We start from the raw sequence: 18,692 nt of genomic DNA, 5'->3' as shown, positions 1-18,692 counted from the left end.
TCTATGAAATATATACAATTATGCATGTGTTACAACTACTCTCACAATGGTTATATTGGAATAGAATGGTTTTTTTTTCGCTTTTCCTGAAGGTAAGTATCGGAGTACTGGGATTTGCGGATCGAAATCACGTTATGAGTCCTAGTAACATCTACTTTCATACGCACATATTCTCAATCTCCTGTCAGTAGAATGTCAGTGTAAGAAAACAGTATCCAAACATGACACAGGATCGAGGAAGGACTGACTTCAGTACGGGGACAGCCAATAGCAATCAACGAGCTTTACGTCGATTATAATTCGCGCCTATGGAGCCAAGCGGTATTCGTGGAAGCGGATAAACTCTAACAGTGATTCTTCGAGCTGCAATGTTTCATAAGCCAATTTAGCTGCAAATTTTGGGTTTGAAAGATTGAGATGAGAGGAACACTTACTACCGTCTGAAATTTCACCATTGACTGGTCCCTCCCCCCTGGTCAGCCTTGCCCGTGCTATTGTATTCTTCCAACTTGATGCTCCTACTACACCCACTCAAGCACGAGGTACTTACGGAAAGTGTATACCTCCCATCCTTGCCATCTAAGCATCCTAATCCAAGCGATACCCTTATCATCCAACCTCAATTCCTGCACTGGACCGACAGTAGATTGAATCAAGTCTCGTATTTGAGCCGGAGTGACATCTTTCGAGAAGATGCCAGCTGACAGCTCTCTGCAAGGACGTTCAAGGTTTCGTGGAGTGGGATTGAGAGGTGGGTTAGCGACAGATGGAAAAGACTGGACGTTGTAGGTGGTTTTGATCGGCAACTTTTCTCTCGTCAGCTCATCAGATTCAAATTCGAATCCATGGTGAAATTGTTCAGATGGAAAGACTTACGTTTGAAAGCGACATGCCAGACTTCACATCTCTGATGGCAGCTGTGGAGGGAACCACTTGTTTCGTAATCGGCTGTGGTCTACTGTAGGGGTTGATTTTACGATCAATTCTCTTGCTGGCACGTTGTTCGGTACGCTTCTTGGCGATGATCTAGGAATTGGGTCATACCGTCAGACGATTTCCCAGCGACGCAGCCATCAAGATCGCAGGGATGACTCACCTCGTCAAGAGGAAGATCAATATCCATGGGTTCATTCATATTGTTCTGATTGATATGATAAGAGGAATAAGATGAAAGAAGAATGAGTTACAAAGAAAGAGGTGCAGGTTGTGTCATTTGATGGTCGTCAAGGAAAGACGTCATGTTGTTTTAGTGTTTAATCTTTTTAGTTTGTATATCGGTGAGTTAATTCCTACCTGATTCATCCAATCGTGCGGGTTATCAACATGGAAGTGTTGTATCGAAACAACGGTGGTGACTTGCAAGTATGCATTTGTGAGAGTAGAATGACATTGAAGCAGGACAAGAGAGGCAGGGTTGAGTGCTCCGCTGGCAGAAAGCCCTTATTCATCGCTGCAACATAGGTCAAACTGTTGCGGGAAATATGTGTGCAGATAAGTAAATCTCACAGGTTTGCGATCACGTGTGGGAGAAAAGTTATTTATCGTCCATGTCATTTGGCTTACTAAACTTCTGTTCATCCACATCTATGAATAATTTCTGTGATCCAGCATAGGGTAATGCTTTTCAGCTGAATTCTTACGCAAGTCATTTACTAAGCTTTAACTCAATTGGGCTTTGTCGACTAGACCGCTCTCCAGTACAAGATCTAACCATTCGGCGACAGTCTCGTTGTCTTTATGTCTCCATACTTCCTTCTCGACTGAAGGATGCAAACTAGATGAGGCGAACCAACCAAACAGACAGAAATCCGCATGAGAAGGGTTTGATCCAATCAACCATAAAGGTTCACCTTTTTCCTTTTTATACTTTAGAAGTGACTCGATGGCTGACAGCCTACTTCTGGCGGCTGCAAGTTGAGTTTCCAGCTCTTCTGAGTTGGAGAATTTGTTGACGAGGGCAGAGTGTTTGGTGATGTCTCCTGCAAATTTGGATTTAATGAAATAAGATTTTGAAGGGGAATCAAAATGACTCGTGATCTGAACATACAGGATGTTCAAGTCAGTTAAAACTCATTCCATGGAAGGAAATGTCGGTGGCAACAAATCGTTGACTTACCGATATGGCCACCAAAGGTCTTAATTCATTCGCTAGAGTAGTGTTGCTCCATATTTCGATGAACTTGGCAAAATCTTTTCCAGCTACAGAGCCACCGAACAATGATTTCTCAGGGGTACCATGTTCTGCTTCAAGCTGACAATGGAGTCAGACGTCAGCTATTTGAGTACGTTCATCACATGCGTGTGGACAGAAGTATGGAAGGGTAGATTATGATTGAGTTGGCGGGGAAAGTTATGCGAGGATTATTTGAGAACAGCTTACTTACATATTCCGCAATCTTCCATGAATCGGTAGTGAATTCACCATCCACTTCTATAGTAGGTACCGTGACGGCTGGGTTCTTAGTCAACTCTGACAATTCACCTCTGATTTGAGGGAATGTCTTTCCTGAGTCATTGACTTTCTGCTCGAAAAAGCTGCACCAGGCCAAGACATCTCAAAATTGTTTCTCTTTTACTCATATGGAAGATTGGTTGGCAAGATATTACTCATGTACTCACGCTAAATCAAGCTTGGTTTTCCAGACATGAGGAGAAATTACTCTACCATCCGGACTCGAAGCGTCTCCTACCAGTTGATACAAGGTGTACTTGGCCATATTGTTGATGCGTTTTAAGTTGTAGTCATTGAATACAGCAGTAAGTTATGACGGATGGTTATTGCATGTATTCTTCTCAACACTCAACGTAATTCAATCTACTCTCTGATCGTCCTGGTTAGAATAGGTATGAATTGCCATGCAAACTGTTGGAATATTCAGATAGATGATATGACGATCGATGGTGTGATAACCAAGTGGAAAAGAGATCGCGTTATTCTTAGGCGTGCGTCGTCACTGGTACAGGCAGGGAAAACGGCGTTCTGTATCTTTGACGAGGTGATGTATTGCTCTCATGAGATGAACAGATGGTACTATATTAGGAGACACCTTCTGACGTGGATAAATCGTGGTTTAGCAGAGAGCAGTCGCATGACTCACAGGGAAAGCTAGCTCATTCTGTAATTCGTCCTCGACATGCCATTCTTTTTGTACGGAGGTCACGGAAGTTGTTGTTACATAAGCGGGGCAGTGAGGAGATCAATCGCCGCCGCGTTACATTTCGCAATTGTCATCACATCCAATCGTATTGACTGAACACATTAAACAAATGACTTCACCAAAATTTATCAGTGTGCTTAGCCAACTTTATTAAGATCACTGCTTGGAATCTGATGCCGAATTGATATTTTGAAATCAAGCTACGTCATTACGGCTCTCACGTTTGACTGGTGTCGAAATGGTGCGGGGTCGACCTGTGGATCTTCAGCTACCTCCAAGCAGATCCTTACTGACACAACGGGAGTATCGAGCAAGGAAAGCCGCGAGAATTGTGAGTGCTTGCCAGTGGTAGCTTATAGAGGCGGACAGCTAATTATGTTAAATAGGAACAGCTTGAGGAAGAGAATGAGCGTCTTCGCGCAGAGAACGAAATGTTGGTACGACAACTTTCACACTTCCGCGAGCTCAACGATCGAGGCGACTCAACACAAACTCTCGCTCAACGAACATGGGCTCTCGCGATGCGGCGAGATCTTGAGCAAGCCATGACTCGCCTTGATCAGATCTGGGGCGTTACGCCAGGAGAAACATCATTTGCACCTTCATCACACATAATATTGCCGTCGCTTGTGACGGGCGCGTCGAATCCACCTCTCGAACCCCAGGTACCACCGGATCTTCTGATCGATGAACAGAGATTGTCACCACCACCAGTAAGAATGAACTCGTTGGACCATAATCACTTAACGCGCCATGTCAATACAGTCCCATCTGTCACAAGGCTGGAACCCATTATACTTAACGATATGCACGAGCCGCACGACATAGTTTATCAATCAGATATAAGGTCAACATCATCACAAACGACAGATAAACGATTATGTCCTAAGGATAATGACCTCGCAGAAATGACCTGCCAGCAAAGGTCATCCTCCATGTCTATCACCATGCCGGCTGAAACTAAAGTAGTCGGTTTGGACGAATCACAGTGTTGTTATGGGTTTGTAGATTGTGATCCGGAATGAACATATCATCAGTCAATGGAGATCATAAGTGATCTGCTTATCCGAATGCCGCACGCAGTCAAGTATGGGCAATGAGAGTTGTTGTATAAAATCAAATTCCCACGTGATAATTCAAATTCGCCCTGAAAATTAGACATTTTCTCCTGAAATCACATCCAAAATAATGATCGGCGACAACCTGAGACTCGCCAAAATCTCCAATCTACCGTCCAAGAAGAAGTTGAATCTTTGTAGGACACTCACCAGGATATATCTGCTCGGTCTGTACACTCATTGCGTGAAAGGCCAGGCGTCCATCGTAGATATGACGTGCACAAGAAAAGGAGTCCTCCCCCGCGGCCGACCGGGTGTCACCTCACAGTCGGGTGTTCACGATACGAGCGATGTATCGTTGACAGTAACGGGCGATCAGAAAGGTGTCGGTCTATTTCAAGGCGATCCCACAGTCTCTGAGACCCCTGGAGACCATCAGGACGCTCCGAGTTGTGAGTTTCAGCAACGTCAGATCATCGACTGACCATAGGCAGCCAACCTTCTGAAAGGCCTTGGATGGCTTGATCGCTTACTAGCTCTTTTTGTTCTCGTTGCTATGATTTTGGGAGTTGTTATAGGTGAGATATTCGAACTCAAGGTACCAGCTAATTGATTGGCTTAGGGAAGTTTGGCCGGAACGTCAACGTTGTTTTGACTGGTTCTACTCTTGAAGGGGTCTCAGTTCGTGAGTACAGATATGCGCTCTTTATGAGTACGAACTGATGATGAGTAGCAATTGTTATCGGACTGTTGGTGATGATGTGGCCGATCCTCACGAAGGGTGAGTGCCGTCTTCGGGTACTCTCCTGACCAATTGTAGTCCAGTACGAGCGTCTTCCAGCCATGTTCCGCACCTCCCACATTTGGCGCCAAATACTTGTATCCCTAGTCCTCAACTGGATCATTGGGCCATTGGTGAGTCCTGCGCTTAGGAGCGGTCGTGCTGATCTGCATATAGGTAATGCTCGCTGTGGCCTGGGCAACTCTACCTGATCTACCTACATATCGAACAGGGGTCATCATGGTCGGACTGGCAAGGTGAGTTATCCAAGCTTTGGTGATATACTGATATTAATTTTTAGGTGCATCGCAATGGTCATGATCTGGAATGTACTGGCCCACGGAGATGTAGACTATTGTGCTATTCTTGTCATCATCAATTCCGTTCTTCAGATTGTGCTTTACTCTCCCATGTGCTTGCTGTTCATAAATGTGATATCTGGTGAAAACGAACTCAAGCTTGAGTACGGGAGAACAGCTCTCGCCGTTGTAATCTACCTTGGTATACCTTTGGCTGCTGGTGCTGTGACCCGAATCCTTGGAATATGGATATTGGGAATCGAGAAATTTAATACGAAATTTCTCCCATACTTTGGTCCTTTAGCCCTCATTGGTCTTCTGTACACGTACGTTACATCGCCACGAGCCGGACAAGCTTGAAACTGATTCAAAAAATGGCGGAATAGTATCATTCTCATTTTTGCGGAGCAGGCAACACGTATTCTTGATAATTTGGGACCAGTCTTCCGTGTCTTTGTGCCAATGATCCTCTATTTCCTGATCATGTGGTCAGGAACATTCTTCCTCGTCTACTGGCTTAGTCGGAGAAAAGGTGGCGGCAAGAAGCATGGATACAAAATGGCCGTGGTGCAGGTATGTAAACTAGGCTAGCGAATGCAGCTCATCGTGTGCTTTTCTCAGAGTTTCACCGCCGGGTCCAATAAGTAGGTTGCGTTGGACGTCACGGATTCTCGTCTCTCAGCTGACAATATCTTCATAGCTTCGAATTAGCAATCGCAGTAGCCATTGCTGTGTATGGCGTTCAATCGGATCAAGCTTTAGCAGCGACGATTGGCCCGTTAGTGGAAGTACCCGTACTCCTCGCGTTGACGTATCTAGCTCTCCTGTTTGAGCGCAAGCTGGATTGGAGTGAGAGGAGTACAAAGTCGATAAGTCAAGGGGAAACATTGCCACTTGACTCTTTGCCATGAGCACGAGGCTTGATAAAGGCGAAAATACAGAATGCATCACATAGATCTTGTCCAACATGAATGTCCGGCACACATACGTCCTTCTAAGCTTGATTGTACAGCGATGTGACACGACATGGTAACCGGTTACAATCTCCCGCAATCCAGATTGGGCTGCTGTCAATGAGCGATACTGTAAACGATGATGCATGTTATACTCGAGTTACTTCTTCCTATACTCTACTCTCTACCAAAGCCTGTTCATGTTGCTCTTCCGCCTTTTTCGCTTGGTTGTGTTCTTCGATATGACCGACAATGACTTCCTGCTCTAAGGCCTTCTCCTTTCGACGTTGCTCCGCTAATCCGACCGTCGCAAGCACACCCGGGGAGTCAATGAACACTTGGTCAATCTCTTCAACTGAGAGACCGGTCGTCTCGGGGTAGAAAAAGTAAACCGAGGGTATGATAGATAGGGCAACGGAACCCCAAACGAGGTAAAACTTCCAACCCAAAGAGGTGAATCCGATAGGCGTAGTCACTGGTTGCAGAGGTCAGCCTCATATCATAGCAAAGTTCCAATCTTCTTTGTACTCACAGGCTACGACAAAAGCAGATAACCAGTGGACAGCAGTAGAGATACCTGATGCGGGAGCACGGTATCTGGTAGTGATAACCTCTTGAGAATACAAGAAGTTGACACCAAGGAAACCGATGGGATAAAAGGCAACGAAGATAAAGGCGAATACGATGGCGATATAAGCCGGAATGAGATTATCCTCAGTTACTTGAGAACCACAAATAGCCAAGCAGAACTGTGAAGATTCAACTGTGCGTCAGTGACGATTGCCGACAAGGTCCTTTTGCACTCACCATGCATGTGCTCATGCCGGAAGCTGCAATCATCAAAAGTCTCCTCCTACCGGCTCTTTCGATCAAGAAAAAAGGTATAGCGCAACAAATCAGCTTGAAGGTCAAGTCTGTAGCACCAAGAATCTTCGAGAGGTCCTTGGAAAGGCCAATGGTGCTGAATAGTTGGGAAGAGTAATAGGTGATGAGAGCAGAGCCTGACATCTGAGAGAACATTTGAGTCGCAGCCGCCAGCAATAACCTGTATAGCATTTTTTCTTTTCCATACTTGAAGAGACTGGAGAACGAAGCCGATTCCGCGGATAGCTCGTTTGCCGATGTGATAGAAGCAAGGACGAATTCGGTGTGTTCACTGTGTGGTTCAACGTCATCGACCAAGGCGATGACCTCCCGAGCCTCGTCGTATCTACCCTGGAGAGCAAGCCATCGCGGGGATTCCGGGAATGAGAAGGTGAATATCATTACAACAATCGCGAGGATACCAGTGGTCATGCTAAAACAGGTGTGAGCGACAGTGTCTCCAAACTGCAATGCAATGGTCTCTGCGACTCACCAGGGAAGTCGCCAGTTCCATGACGAAGTGGTGTCTGCCTTGGAAAAACCAAATGTGAGCCATGATGATAAGGCGATACCTGCAGCGATACAGATTCCATCTATGATGACATGGTGACCCCTCTTGTGCACTTTGCTTGTCTCAGATTGCCAGACGGGAACCGTCGAAGACATAAGGCCAAGCCCTGCCCCTAGAACCACTGTACCATGACTCAGCGATATATAAACGGCAATGAAAACAGATGACTCACTTCTCGAAATGATCAGTTGAGCTAGGTAGTCTGCCGAACATTGCAGAATTGTACCAATCAAGGCAATAATAGCTCCTAGCATGACCGTTCTTCTCCTTCCCAGCTTGTTTCCCAAATACATCGTTGTTAGACACCCAAGAGCTGCCCCTAAGTTCAAGGAAGAGACAGTGGTTCCTTGGATCAAAGAGTTGTGATTTTTGATTGCCCCCGTTGTCGTCGTCGTGTTAATTTGGGGAAACAGAGTATAAAAGGTTTTGTATCCGGTGACCCCTCCACCATACGAAAGAGAGAAACCCATGGCTAAGAACACTGGCACAACGACGCAGAAGTTCATAAGCTCTTGAAGAGGCTCCCCTCTCTTTCCAAGAATAGTCCTCATGTCGGTGAACTTTTTGTGAGCGTGGGTTATCCTCAAGACGTTTACGTGCAAAGTTTAAGATTGAGCTGGTTGAATTTCGAAATGAAATCGATGTTGAAGAAATGTCCAAGATGTTGTCGTCAAGAAATAAACAGATTCTTTTTTGTTCCAGAGATTCATCGTGGTGGAGCACTTGCGAGTTTGCAATGATGACAGGGGCTGCCAAAAAATTCTGGGGACTGCCCCACTATCGTTTCAATGAATGTGTGGAACTGTTTTGACTACCCAATCAGGTCAAGGCTACTCTTTTCTGGGGGTTTCTATTCTGTACTCACCGATATTGCCGGACCATCTGCTCCTGAATTAAAGAGATACTTGTCCTCAAACCCTAAGAACAACGGTGTCTGACGACTACGACAAACAGGATGTTCTATTTAAAATCTGCCAAGACTGCATGCGGCTGTTCATCTCCCCTGCCGGCGGCGTTAATACTCCGAGTCTTAAATTACAAATTTTCATATGTACAAGTGATAAGTAAGCGATATCGGCTACTTGTTTTTAATCCTCCAAAGACGCTTCTCCCTGATGCTATTCCCGTCAGACGGTGTTTGCCATGTTCATACAAGAAAGTCCGTCACTTAACCCTGCAGGGTCACGACAGTTGGAATCTTAAAAGAAGTAATGTTGTTGAATTCGATGCCAAAAGCTAAAGCCCGTCATTGTAGCATACTATGGTGACCGAACCTGGCGAAATGAACTTGACATTCATCAGGGGTTGACAATCTTCCTTTTACATGTGGGGTCAAAGTAATACGCAATAGCTTGCCAGTGAAACCAAGATGCTGCTCGTGCATGGCTAGTACAAGCTCGCTACTTCCAGGTCTCCTGCAAACATTCCACCATATCCGGTCTCATCTGGCTAAGTTCAGTTATACCCATCAATTGCATTGCTGTAGCGATCTCCTTTTCCATGACTACACCAGAGTCGCATAAGCAATGCTCAGAGGACATTTGATATTACTCACTTCTTACTGCTCGAATGACCCCCTTTTCACCATATGCCGCCTGTGCCCACAGGAATGGCCGGCCTAATCCTACTCCCCTAGCTCCAAATGCGAGTGCTTGAAGGACCTCACTACCTCGCCTGACACCTCCATCAATGTAGATTTCTGTATCTTTTACCAGCTGTGGATCTTCCGCGTGTATAGCTCTTAAACTATCGAAACCTGTTCTTGCGCTAGCAGATTCCGTGAGTTGCAGCGCACAATAGGATTGAGCATCACTTACGTGTCAAGTTGTCTCCCGCCGTGATTTGACAAAATACATCCAGCCAGGCCATATTCCTTCGCCAATCGTACATCCTGCGCCTTACTCAGTCAACTCTAGGCGGATTTGGATCTATTATATCACTTACACGTATATCACATACGCCCTTCAGATAGATCGGTATTCCAGGCGCTAGGTCTTTGATGAATTTGAGATCTCCCCAGTTCTGACTCGAATCATGCCACATATCGGTAGTCTCTATGGGCCCCATTCTGATTCCAGGTTCGATATCTCCTTTTGCTCCTTTCAGCTTCTCAGTGCTTTGTCTATGATCGCCCACATTGGAGTCGACCGTCAGAATCAACGCCCTGGTCTGATATTAGCTTCATACTACAGGCAGGCGAAAAAGGCTCACTGTACGCCACCATTCACCGCTTCCGTGATCTGTTCGACATTCTTCTGTCGATCTCTAGACAGATACACCTGGTATACCATGCCCATTTCTGTGCCACTCTCCTTGTCCATCTTGGCTTTCTCATCGAGAATCTCAGAAAGGGGGAAAGACGCTGCCGCTGATATACCTTGAATGATTCCCGTTTTGGATGCCTGAGTGATCTATCTCAGCGCAGTCCGCTTGACATTTTCTTTACTTACACCTCTGACTATATTCAGCTCACCTTCCGGATGGCCTAAAAGAGCATTCGATGCTGGAGATACGTAAATCGGCAAAGCAGACGGTATACCGAAAATCTTCGTCTGAGGCCGTACGCTGGTTACATCCCGCATTACACGAGGAATCAAGCGGCATTTTCGGAAGGCCGTCCGATTCTCAATTGTAGAGTAACCATCCAAGCTTGATGCGCCATAATAGTTGATCACCCTGGGGCTCAGGAAAGATTCTGCAGCTTCCTGAGATGATCCATCAGTTCAGTATTCCTGCGACAAACATCTTGAAAATTCTCACCTGTATCTCATCCAGACCCAACATGTTATCTGGAGGAGGAAGTGCTTGCCTTGCGCTTGTCACTCTCGCTTGCTCGGCATCATACGCTTTCAATGACTGATTCATCAGCAAGAGATGCATCACGACTACTACATACCTCTGCAGCATCCTTCGGGTCAACCAAACCTTTGTAGCATTCCGGTGCTAGATTATTCTCTAGAGTCCTCGGTGGATGTACCGGTTTAAACAGCTCACTAATATATCAGCAAAGCCCGGCAAACAGCATGAACTCACGTCACGTCCCTCCCAGCATTAGCCACTATTATCTGTGAGCCGCCTGGGTGATATTTGTGGAAATCTGTCACACTTTGTTTTCGATGTATGAGCGAAATAACAATGGAAGATAATTATCGTAACTCACTCAAAGACCTTGCCTTCGACTATGACCCACGCGTCATGTGCGAGGTCGTGACGGGCTACTTCTTTCAGTGTTATGTAGCCCTGCTTTCCTTCACTCTCGAGATCGTATCCTTGACCTCTTAAATCTTCGCGTGGGTCCACAGTGGAGACTTCGCCTGTTCTGACCGATCCCTTCGCTCCTGATACTGGCCCGTCGGGGTCCTTCCGTTGCTCTTCGTTTACATCCACCTCGCTGTCAAGCCGGATAATTGACCTTGAGCATAGATATGTCTATAATAGCGATCAGGCTAGTGACTGATAGACGCATCTCTGAACAACTCACCGCTACCACGATAGTGCTGATTGAGACAAACAGATAGGATCGGTGCTGATTACGTTGCCGTAGGTTAGGAGGGGCAGCCGTTGTGCTATACCGTTTCAGCTGCCTAGGCAATCGCAGGGGTCGAGGGGTGGCTAAGATTTGAGTCGAGCTCCCTTTGCATCTAGCAATGGTATGTTTGAGCATCCTGATTTGTTGTTGCGATCACAAGACTTGTATGACCTTCTCAGTCCAGCAAATGGCGTTTCAGTGATTAGCATGCATGGTCAATGTTGTTCTGCACTTACTTGGGTGATTGATTCGGTTTAAGTAATACCGGTCGGACCGCAGAGTCCGTCTCTGTAACAATGAAAGAAGCGGCAATGACCGAAGGAGACACGAGTCAGGTGTAATCGTGGGAAAGTGGAGGTCAAATGTGGAAGTGGAGGTTCGCTAGGAGTGTATTTAGTCATCTTGGTCTTTATTTGTAAGTGTTTTGCTGGAATGACGTTGTTCAACATTGTTAGATCTATGAATTTGACCTTGCCATATTCTCGCATTCATACCACATATAACCCACATAAGAGAGTCAGAGACTCCAAAGAAGAGAGAAAAAGAAAACAAGATCACTTCGCTCACGTCTCTATCCAAAGAAAACAATTCTCTCGGTCACGATGTCACCATCTACAATGCAGCAATGGAAGCTCACCTCGACCGGAAGTTACGACAATTTGAAGTTGGAGAAAGAACAACCGGTGCAAGAGTTAGGGGAGAATGACATTCTGGTGAATAGTAAGTGTTCTTCCAATTGTACGAAATCTAATTCTAATCCCCTTCTACCGTCAGTCAAAGCGGTATCGTTGAATTATCGAGACATATCGATTGTGCAGGTGAGTCTGTACGGTTAAGCGGCAGCGCAAGTAACTGAAACACACCTCTAGGGCACATACCCTTTCCCTCTCAAAGACGTTGTCGTCCCAATCTCCGATGCCGCTGGCGTCGTAGAGGACATTGGATCCCGAGTCAGTAGATTCAAGAAGGGAGACAAGGTCATGCCTACTTTCCACCAAGCCAACCAGCCAGGCAAACCTTCTCTTGGCGGTCCAATCGACGGTGTAGCCAGAGAGTACATCGTTGTAAGCGAGCTCGATGCGGCACTTATGCCCAAAGACTATAGCTTTGAGGAAGGATCTACATTACCCTGTGCAGCTTTAACAGCCTGGGACTCGCTCTTTGGACTAGAGGGAAGAACTTTAAAGCCTGGAGATTGGGTGTTGACTCAAGGTACCGGGGGTGTTTCCATCTTTGCTTTGCAAGTGAGTGATCTATAGCTTGGGTGATCTGAAGCTTGGCTCACACTTGCACAGTTCGCTAAGGCTGCTGGCGCTACTGTAGTGTCCACCACATCATCCTCTGCCAAGGCTGAGAAACTCAAGGCATTCGGTGCTGATCACATTATCAATTACAAAGACGACTCGGATTGGGGTAAGACCGCAAAAGGTCTAACTCCTGGTGGTCTCGGGTTTCAACACATCATTGAGATTGGTGGCCCAGGAACACTCCAACAATCCTTGAATGCAATTGGAAACCAAGGTGTCATTTCCATCATCGGTTTCGTCGCCGGAAGCGGTGACAGTATGCCTACGTTGCTCGACTGCCTCAAGTATCAATGCATAGCCAGAGGTATATTCGTAGGAAGCCGAGAACAATGTGAAGATATGGTAAAGGCAATTAACAGCAACGGAATCAAACCCGCTGTAGACCAGAAAGTCTTCGATTTCGACAAATTACCAGATGCTTACCGATATATGGAGTCTCAGAAGCATTTTGGTAAGGTAGTAGTCACGATCTAGAACGATCACATGAATTCGTAGCGGATAACCAGTATTCGTTAAATGATAAGAAGTTTTCACATGCGTAGGAGAGAGCCGATTGACTGTATGCATACCAGATAAATCAGATAAACCATGGGTTAGGACTATGCTCGCCTATAGGTACATCTCCCTCCTAATATGGTACGGAAGACTGTTGTAGCTCTTAGTCCGGTTGCGTCACATTCCAGAGGATTCCGGTCGATTATAACCATATCTGCCTTGTCACCGACTTGGAGCGCAAGGCGGCCATTCTATCGGGTATATATAGTGACATGAGCGATATACATATAGAGCTCATGAGACCGCACTCACCGAAGTACTTGAAACCCAGGCCGTCCTTACATCCACCGCTTGTTCTTCGCTTAGTGGTAGCCCGCCAGCTCTACGACGAGATACTGCAACTGCCATAGCCTCCCAAGGATCCATCTCCGCTACCGGACTATCGCTTCCGAATTTCATTGCGACACCTGCATCCGCGAGACTTTTGAGTGCCCAAGCTCGGTGTTCTCTACCAGGCCAATACTTTAGGCAAGTCTCCCTATCGTCTACTAGATGTTTTGGTTGTACAGAAGCAATCAAACCTAACTCATTGAAGATCTCAATATCGTCAAGGTTGAGCAATTGTGCGTGTTCGATGGTGGACCCATTCAAGGGCGGCACAGGATTTGATGCAAGTAATTTTAAGCAGACCGAATTGGCTTGATCACCGATGGCATGTATAGCTAATTTGAAGCCATGATTTGTCGCTCGCTGTGTCATTTCTTCAAGTTCAGTCGCGGTAAACGAAAAGATACCGTGGAATGTCGTATCAGGATATGCGTCATGACAAAAAGCAGTTTGCGAACCGAGTCCACCATCCGTGACTATCTTGTACGGACCAACAGTGACTAACCCGTTGGTCTCGGGTACCACATCCCCACTCTTAACGCCTCTCTTGACTGCATCCGGGAAATGAGGATCGTAGATACCGGTATGGACACGTAGGGTATCAAACCCATTCTTGCAACGTCTCTGCCAGTCTCGGATGTTAAAGTCGATCTCCAGGTCAACAATCTCTGTTATACCGAGTGATCTGGAAACATTTTTGATTAGTCATCGATGTCTCATAGTCGCACTTCGTTTAAGACTCACGCTGCGTTATTGGCCCAAGTGGAAATCCATTTATCCATTACTTCATCCTCAAATTGTCCCACACCATAAGTTATATCCCATCCTTCCGTCTCGTGCAAGATTCCAGATTCAGATTTGATCTTATACCTTTCTAATCCAACCGAATTAGCCACTACTGTGTGGTAACCATTGTAAAACAGGTAGATTGGCCTGGTTGAGCTGACCTCTTTATCCAAAGTTGCCCGGTTCATAAGGTGATTATCGTTCCAATTACCGTTCCGCATATCTACACCTACTAATTCAAAGGTGTCGAATTTAGGATCATCAAGTGCTTTTCGCATTGCCAAAAAGACAGCTTGAGCCGATGTCTCCTCAGACAAGTGCACTCTATGATCATAATTTGCAGCTAGCTTTGAATGAACATGCCAATCTATCATACTCTGTGAGATATGGGTCAGCGCGAGACACCGAGCGCGCCTACGGTATAATATCGTGAACTAAGATATGGAAAACTCACAGGCGCTATCCATGACCCTTCTACATCCACTATCTCCACGTCGTGAATGGTCGGTCGGTGCTCCGAAGAGCCAATCCATTCCACCTTGCCGTCTTTGATCATAACTTCTTGAGCCTCTTCCTCCATCCCAACTAAACGTCCGTTGACATACAATTGGCTAATCATCGTGTCGAAAATCTTGGTCATCTTTGATGCTCGTGTCTCGGTGTAGAGGCTGGTGCGAGAGTTCGAAATATTCAGCTGGGAAATGGTAATTTAGGCGGCAAAATCGATCAACGGAACGAGGGTAGGCCGAATGCGAGGGCAGTATTAGGGCGTGCAAGATCAGTTGAAACGAAATATTTTGATGTATGTTAGCAATGAGTGTCAAAGGAACCTTGAAAGTTGAAGGTTGGACCAGCAACATCTTGCGAGGTGGCATCGATGCGCTGATGTTCAAAAGGATTAAATGATTGTGTCCGTCAATTGACTTGTTGGATAAGCGCGCGGCGAAGATAACGATGAGATTGACGACGGACATGACGAGTGACAAGTGCAATTGCAAGGGCATTTGCGGCAATGAGCGTCGTCAAAAACAAGCCAAGAGTCGCCTTCGGACCGCTGGCGGCGGGGCGTCAAATGTACTACATTGCAGCTCAATATGCATTGACACGATAATGGATCGGTTTGACTCGGTCTTGTGTCTTTGTGCATATGTATGAAAAAACATACCGGTTCATGGACTAAGGAGACTGCTCATAACGATCCGGATTTGGTACACATACAGTGCTCGTACGGAAGCGTTCGGGCAGGAACTAGTGGATTACGGCGGAGAAAGTAGTCGAGGGTTTGTTGTATCAGCTCTTCCATGCGGATTTAAACCGAAGGAAAAAGGAACAACGGAACAACGGAAAGAGGATAAAGAAGATACAAGGATGACAAGAGGTTCAGGAGTCTTCGACGGTGAACCTGAAAGGAGATATTTCTGACCAACTCTTTTCAAATTTGCGGTTAAGACTTTTATGCTTTTTTGGCATTCTACCTATTACGACTGATTTCAAGGTTGTCTCAGCGTACTTACAATCAGATGTCGAGAGCTCAACTTGAGTACTAACCGATCAGAATGTCTCAAACCGTTGTTTCAGCCTGTTGCCCAATATGGTTGTCGAAATCGTGCCTCATCATGTCTAGTATCACAATTTGAGAACCTGTTACTCGACGAGATGCGAACGAAGTCTTTCCGAACATTTAGTCGAGGGCGTTGCACTGACAAAGGGATATATAAAGCGATGCAATACTGTTGAAAGGAGCGTTTTCACCTCCAATGTTCATATTTCCATAAGATCATTACTACCTGTAATCATATTCATAAGTAATATCCTTGTTTCTATTTCGGAAACCAAGATGCCCCGCTTTTACCAGCTTCTCATATTCGCTGTACTACCATCAATATGGGGTGCGCCAACTCCCACACTCGTACAGTCTCAACAGTCCGCTTCAAACACACCGGACATCAGTCTTCCCTCACTGGCGGCCTCGTCCCATACTCCTACTGACTTGGATCTTCCAGATCACATCGCTTTCAATCTACTACCAACGAGCGAGCCAGTAGAAGCATCCAAAAGAGCAGGATTAGACGACTATCTATGGTTGACTTCCGCAGTACATGTTATGACCAAAGAGATAAAGCAAGGAGATGAGGATTCTTTAGCGACAGACCTTACAGTAATCAATAAGAAGGTTATTACAGGTGTGAACGAGGACCGAGCAGAACGAAAAGGAAGAACGTTAGTGATGGATAAAGCCAGAAGTGGTAGAAGAAGGAGGAATTGGAGACGAAGATCGCACCCATAAATCAACACGAGAAGACATTAGGTAGAGCTTGTAGAAATGCATAGAATATAGATGCAATTGAAAGTCGCATCGGTGATGTTTCGAATCATGCTATAGTTTTGATGATTGTCTTGAATATGATTGTCTGCGCTGGTGATATTGGATGTGGTGATGTCAGTCTCGATGTTGAGGTAGTAGATTTGGTAAGACGATGATGACAGTGGAAGTGAGGATAGATCGAAAGCGAAACATAAGGTGGCCGTTGAGATGGTTCCTTCCACAAAGAGCTAGACAATTCTGGGATGCTTAACAATAGCGAGCGGTACGTGAACTTTCCGCGTGATATGAAAGAATACTGACTTATCATATACTCTTACATCTTCTCTTCTTTAAGCAGTGGAGCTCGCTTGCGTCCTCATGAGATGTAGGTCCTGAGCAGCACACTCCAAAGATTAGTTTCCATCGTGTGAAACAGCAGCAGGACAAACCCTTTGCCCTTTTCCGCTTCTCGCTGTTTTCTGCCATGTGCTCCTTGTTGATTTCCGTACGTTCCAGATCAGCTATCTTCATCATCATCATAGTGATCACTCTGTCCAAATCTTCCCTCTCGTCTACCTTCATATACGGATTTATGTCGGCTATCTCACGAGATAAACGCTGACGAATCTGTTGGCGGAGCTGGAAGATGAAAGCTATGCAAGGCACCCATATTAGTCCATGATCGTAAGTTTAGCACTGCTGTAAGGAGACGAGATCACCTTCAGTAGTTGTTTTAGAGGGTTTCGCATTGACTACTGCTATGGCCTGTGATCCGGAGGAATTAGTAATCGTGTAAGTAATGGAAGTCAGTCGACACATGGCGGTACGCACCAGGGCCAGTCGGATTTGATCCTTAATGGATAATAGATTGCCAATAGTATTATTGTCTGTAGATAGAGACCCCATCGTGGGTACTATATACTCAACATGTACGGGGGATAATGTATGGGAAGAGGAAGAGAAGGAAGGACATGAAAATGGAAAGAGAGTCGCGTAGAAATCTGAAATGGGAGGTTGAAATGCGGAGATATCCACTTTCACTTGCAACAACACATGATTTTGACTAGCTGGATAGAAGACAGACAGTGAGCAGTCAATTCGTACATTCTAAAACTAATTACATGTAAGCTGTCAACTCAAATGCAGCAGTCTTCAACTATACTACCACCACCTCCTCTTCCGGACGGAACTCCCTCGCCAGCAAGACCGCCTGCAAAAGAAGCTAATTTGGTGAGATTTCAAGCTGAATTAGAGGTGAGTGATATTCACCTTTTGGTCGACATATCTTTATTTGAACAAGCTTCAGTCTTCCCAACATATGTATACAAGCCAGGACGAGAGTTCCTAAGCTGACTACAATTCTGCTATGAAACCGTGTCAGTTCGTTCAATGTCTTTCTCATCCTCAATATTTACATTCCCTTTCCACCCAAGGATATCTCACCAAGCCGTCCTTCATAAACTACTTGAAATATCTAGAATACTGGAGAGAACCCGAATATGTCAAATTTATAGTGTCAGTATCTCCAATAACAAGACTCAAGAAATACCATGCTAATAGTATACCATATCGGTATACAGATATCCAACGTGTCTGGTTTATCTTACCTTACTACAGTCGGATATATTCAGAAGTAGACTGAACGATCCTGGTTTCATTGGTGAACTGATGCGAGTTGGTGTAAAGCACCATGAAACTTGGTATGTCTGTACCTCCCTATCTCCTGTTAGTCTTAATCAACGTTTCCCTTCTATTCTATATTCTTTAGATCGCTCGAATAATTACTAAACACAAAGCTGACGAGAACTTCGATCTTCTACTTGTCTATCAGGCGTGTCGATAAGCCTCCAACGAAAGTAAATATCGTCTCAAAGGATACAGCGGTAGACGAAGTAAAGCAAGATGCGACGCAGGACCAAGATGAGGACTAGATCGTGGAATTATGACCCAACCACAAGTCAATACTAGTCATTCCGTCCTGAAACGCCAAAATCAAACGCAATGATCGCAGTTACGAAAGAGCAAAGCAAGTCATTGGTGATATCAAACAATGCTGAGTCATTCTGGTCATAAAAGTGAACAGAGGTATATAGGTGATGACTTGCTGCTGAAATGCACATTGCTACCTCATCGTTCGGTCAATATAGCTGTTGTGTAGTACATTAGGCATGTAAATATATAAACGTGTCATGGTTGTTG

At 45.4% G+C, this 18,692-nt stretch overlaps 10 protein-coding genes across 10 annotated transcripts; 5 read left to right on the top strand and 5 right to left on the bottom strand.

Moving 5' to 3' along the window:
• Nucleotides 1-274: 274 nt before the first annotated feature.
• On the bottom strand, nt 275-1,135 carry IL334_005128 (uncharacterized protein; the record flags this gene model as incomplete). Its single annotated transcript, XM_062936842.1, has 5 exons — nt 275-363; nt 435-458; nt 551-806; nt 877-1,026; nt 1,097-1,135. The coding sequence occupies 5 exons, from the start codon at nt 1,133-1,135 to the stop codon at nt 275-277; spliced, it is 558 nt and encodes a 185-aa protein (XP_062792893.1).
• A 524-nt stretch (nt 1,136-1,659) lies between these two features.
• Nucleotides 1,660-2,717, bottom strand: IL334_005127 (uncharacterized protein; the record flags this gene model as incomplete). Its single annotated transcript, XM_062936841.1, has 4 exons — nt 1,660-2,037; nt 2,117-2,251; nt 2,385-2,535; nt 2,620-2,717. The coding sequence occupies 4 exons, from the start codon at nt 2,715-2,717 to the stop codon at nt 1,660-1,662; spliced, it is 762 nt and encodes a 253-aa protein (XP_062792892.1).
• A 679-nt stretch (nt 2,718-3,396) lies between these two features.
• On the top strand, nt 3,397-4,183 carry IL334_005126 (uncharacterized protein; the record flags this gene model as incomplete). Its single annotated transcript, XM_062936840.1, has 2 exons — nt 3,397-3,489; nt 3,545-4,183. The coding sequence occupies 2 exons, from the start codon at nt 3,397-3,399 to the stop codon at nt 4,181-4,183; spliced, it is 732 nt and encodes a 243-aa protein (XP_062792891.1).
• Nucleotides 4,184-4,346: 163 nt separating this feature from the next.
• On the top strand, nt 4,347-6,207 carry IL334_005125 (arsenical-resistance protein; the record flags this gene model as incomplete). The annotated part of the gene is made up of 10 exons (XM_062936839.1): nt 4,347-4,668; nt 4,726-4,794; nt 4,839-4,901; nt 4,950-4,997; nt 5,106-5,131; nt 5,175-5,254; nt 5,299-5,622; nt 5,683-5,869; nt 5,918-5,940; nt 5,997-6,207. 10 exons carry the CDS (start codon nt 4,347-4,349, stop codon nt 6,205-6,207), a joined length of 1,353 nt encoding a protein of 450 aa, XP_062792890.1.
• A 212-nt stretch (nt 6,208-6,419) lies between these two features.
• On the bottom strand, nt 6,420-8,235 carry IL334_005124 (uncharacterized protein; the record flags this gene model as incomplete). The annotated part of the gene is made up of 5 exons (XM_062936838.1): nt 6,420-6,724; nt 6,782-6,998; nt 7,057-7,546; nt 7,607-7,805; nt 7,857-8,235. The coding sequence occupies 5 exons, from the start codon at nt 8,233-8,235 to the stop codon at nt 6,420-6,422; spliced, it is 1,590 nt and encodes a 529-aa protein (XP_062792889.1).
• An 849-nt stretch (nt 8,236-9,084) lies between these two features.
• Nucleotides 9,085-11,348, bottom strand: IL334_005123 (uncharacterized protein; the record flags this gene model as incomplete). The annotated part of the gene is made up of 10 exons (XM_062936837.1): nt 9,085-9,188; nt 9,240-9,451; nt 9,502-9,575; nt 9,629-9,848; nt 9,896-10,086; nt 10,135-10,389; nt 10,445-10,592; nt 10,718-10,789; nt 10,845-11,113; nt 11,166-11,348. 10 exons carry the CDS (start codon nt 11,346-11,348, stop codon nt 9,085-9,087), a joined length of 1,728 nt encoding a protein of 575 aa, XP_062792888.1.
• A 467-nt stretch (nt 11,349-11,815) lies between these two features.
• On the top strand, nt 11,816-12,994 carry IL334_005122 (uncharacterized protein; the record flags this gene model as incomplete). The annotated part of the gene is made up of 4 exons (XM_062936836.1): nt 11,816-11,933; nt 11,988-12,031; nt 12,083-12,457; nt 12,509-12,994. The coding sequence occupies 4 exons, from the start codon at nt 11,816-11,818 to the stop codon at nt 12,992-12,994; spliced, it is 1,023 nt and encodes a 340-aa protein (XP_062792887.1).
• Nucleotides 12,995-13,119: 125 nt separating this feature from the next.
• On the bottom strand, nt 13,120-14,828 carry IL334_005121 (uncharacterized protein; the record flags this gene model as incomplete). The annotated part of the gene is made up of 4 exons (XM_062936835.1): nt 13,120-13,266; nt 13,328-14,087; nt 14,147-14,565; nt 14,643-14,828. The coding sequence occupies 4 exons, from the start codon at nt 14,826-14,828 to the stop codon at nt 13,120-13,122; spliced, it is 1,512 nt and encodes a 503-aa protein (XP_062792886.1).
• A 1,197-nt stretch (nt 14,829-16,025) lies between these two features.
• IL334_005120 (uncharacterized protein) lies at nt 16,026-16,475 on the top strand (the record flags this gene model as incomplete). Its single annotated transcript, XM_062936834.1, has 1 exon — nt 16,026-16,475. The coding sequence occupies one exon, from the start codon at nt 16,026-16,028 to the stop codon at nt 16,473-16,475; it is 450 nt and encodes a 149-aa protein (XP_062792885.1).
• Nucleotides 16,476-17,633: 1,158 nt separating this feature from the next.
• On the top strand, nt 17,634-18,424 carry IL334_005119 (uncharacterized protein; the record flags this gene model as incomplete). The annotated part of the gene is made up of 4 exons (XM_062936833.1): nt 17,634-17,747; nt 17,875-18,008; nt 18,074-18,193; nt 18,325-18,424. The coding sequence occupies 4 exons, from the start codon at nt 17,634-17,636 to the stop codon at nt 18,422-18,424; spliced, it is 468 nt and encodes a 155-aa protein (XP_062792884.1).
• Nucleotides 18,425-18,692: the final 268 nt, after the last annotated feature.

This window comes from Kwoniella shivajii, chromosome 6 (genome assembly GCF_035658355.1).
Source record: "Kwoniella shivajii chromosome 6, complete sequence".
In the NCBI taxonomy this organism is placed as follows: Eukaryota; Fungi; Basidiomycota; class Tremellomycetes; order Tremellales; family Cryptococcaceae; genus Kwoniella; species Kwoniella shivajii.
Note: the sequence above shows the minus strand (reverse complement) of the source record. Positions and strands in the feature narration are given on the sequence as shown.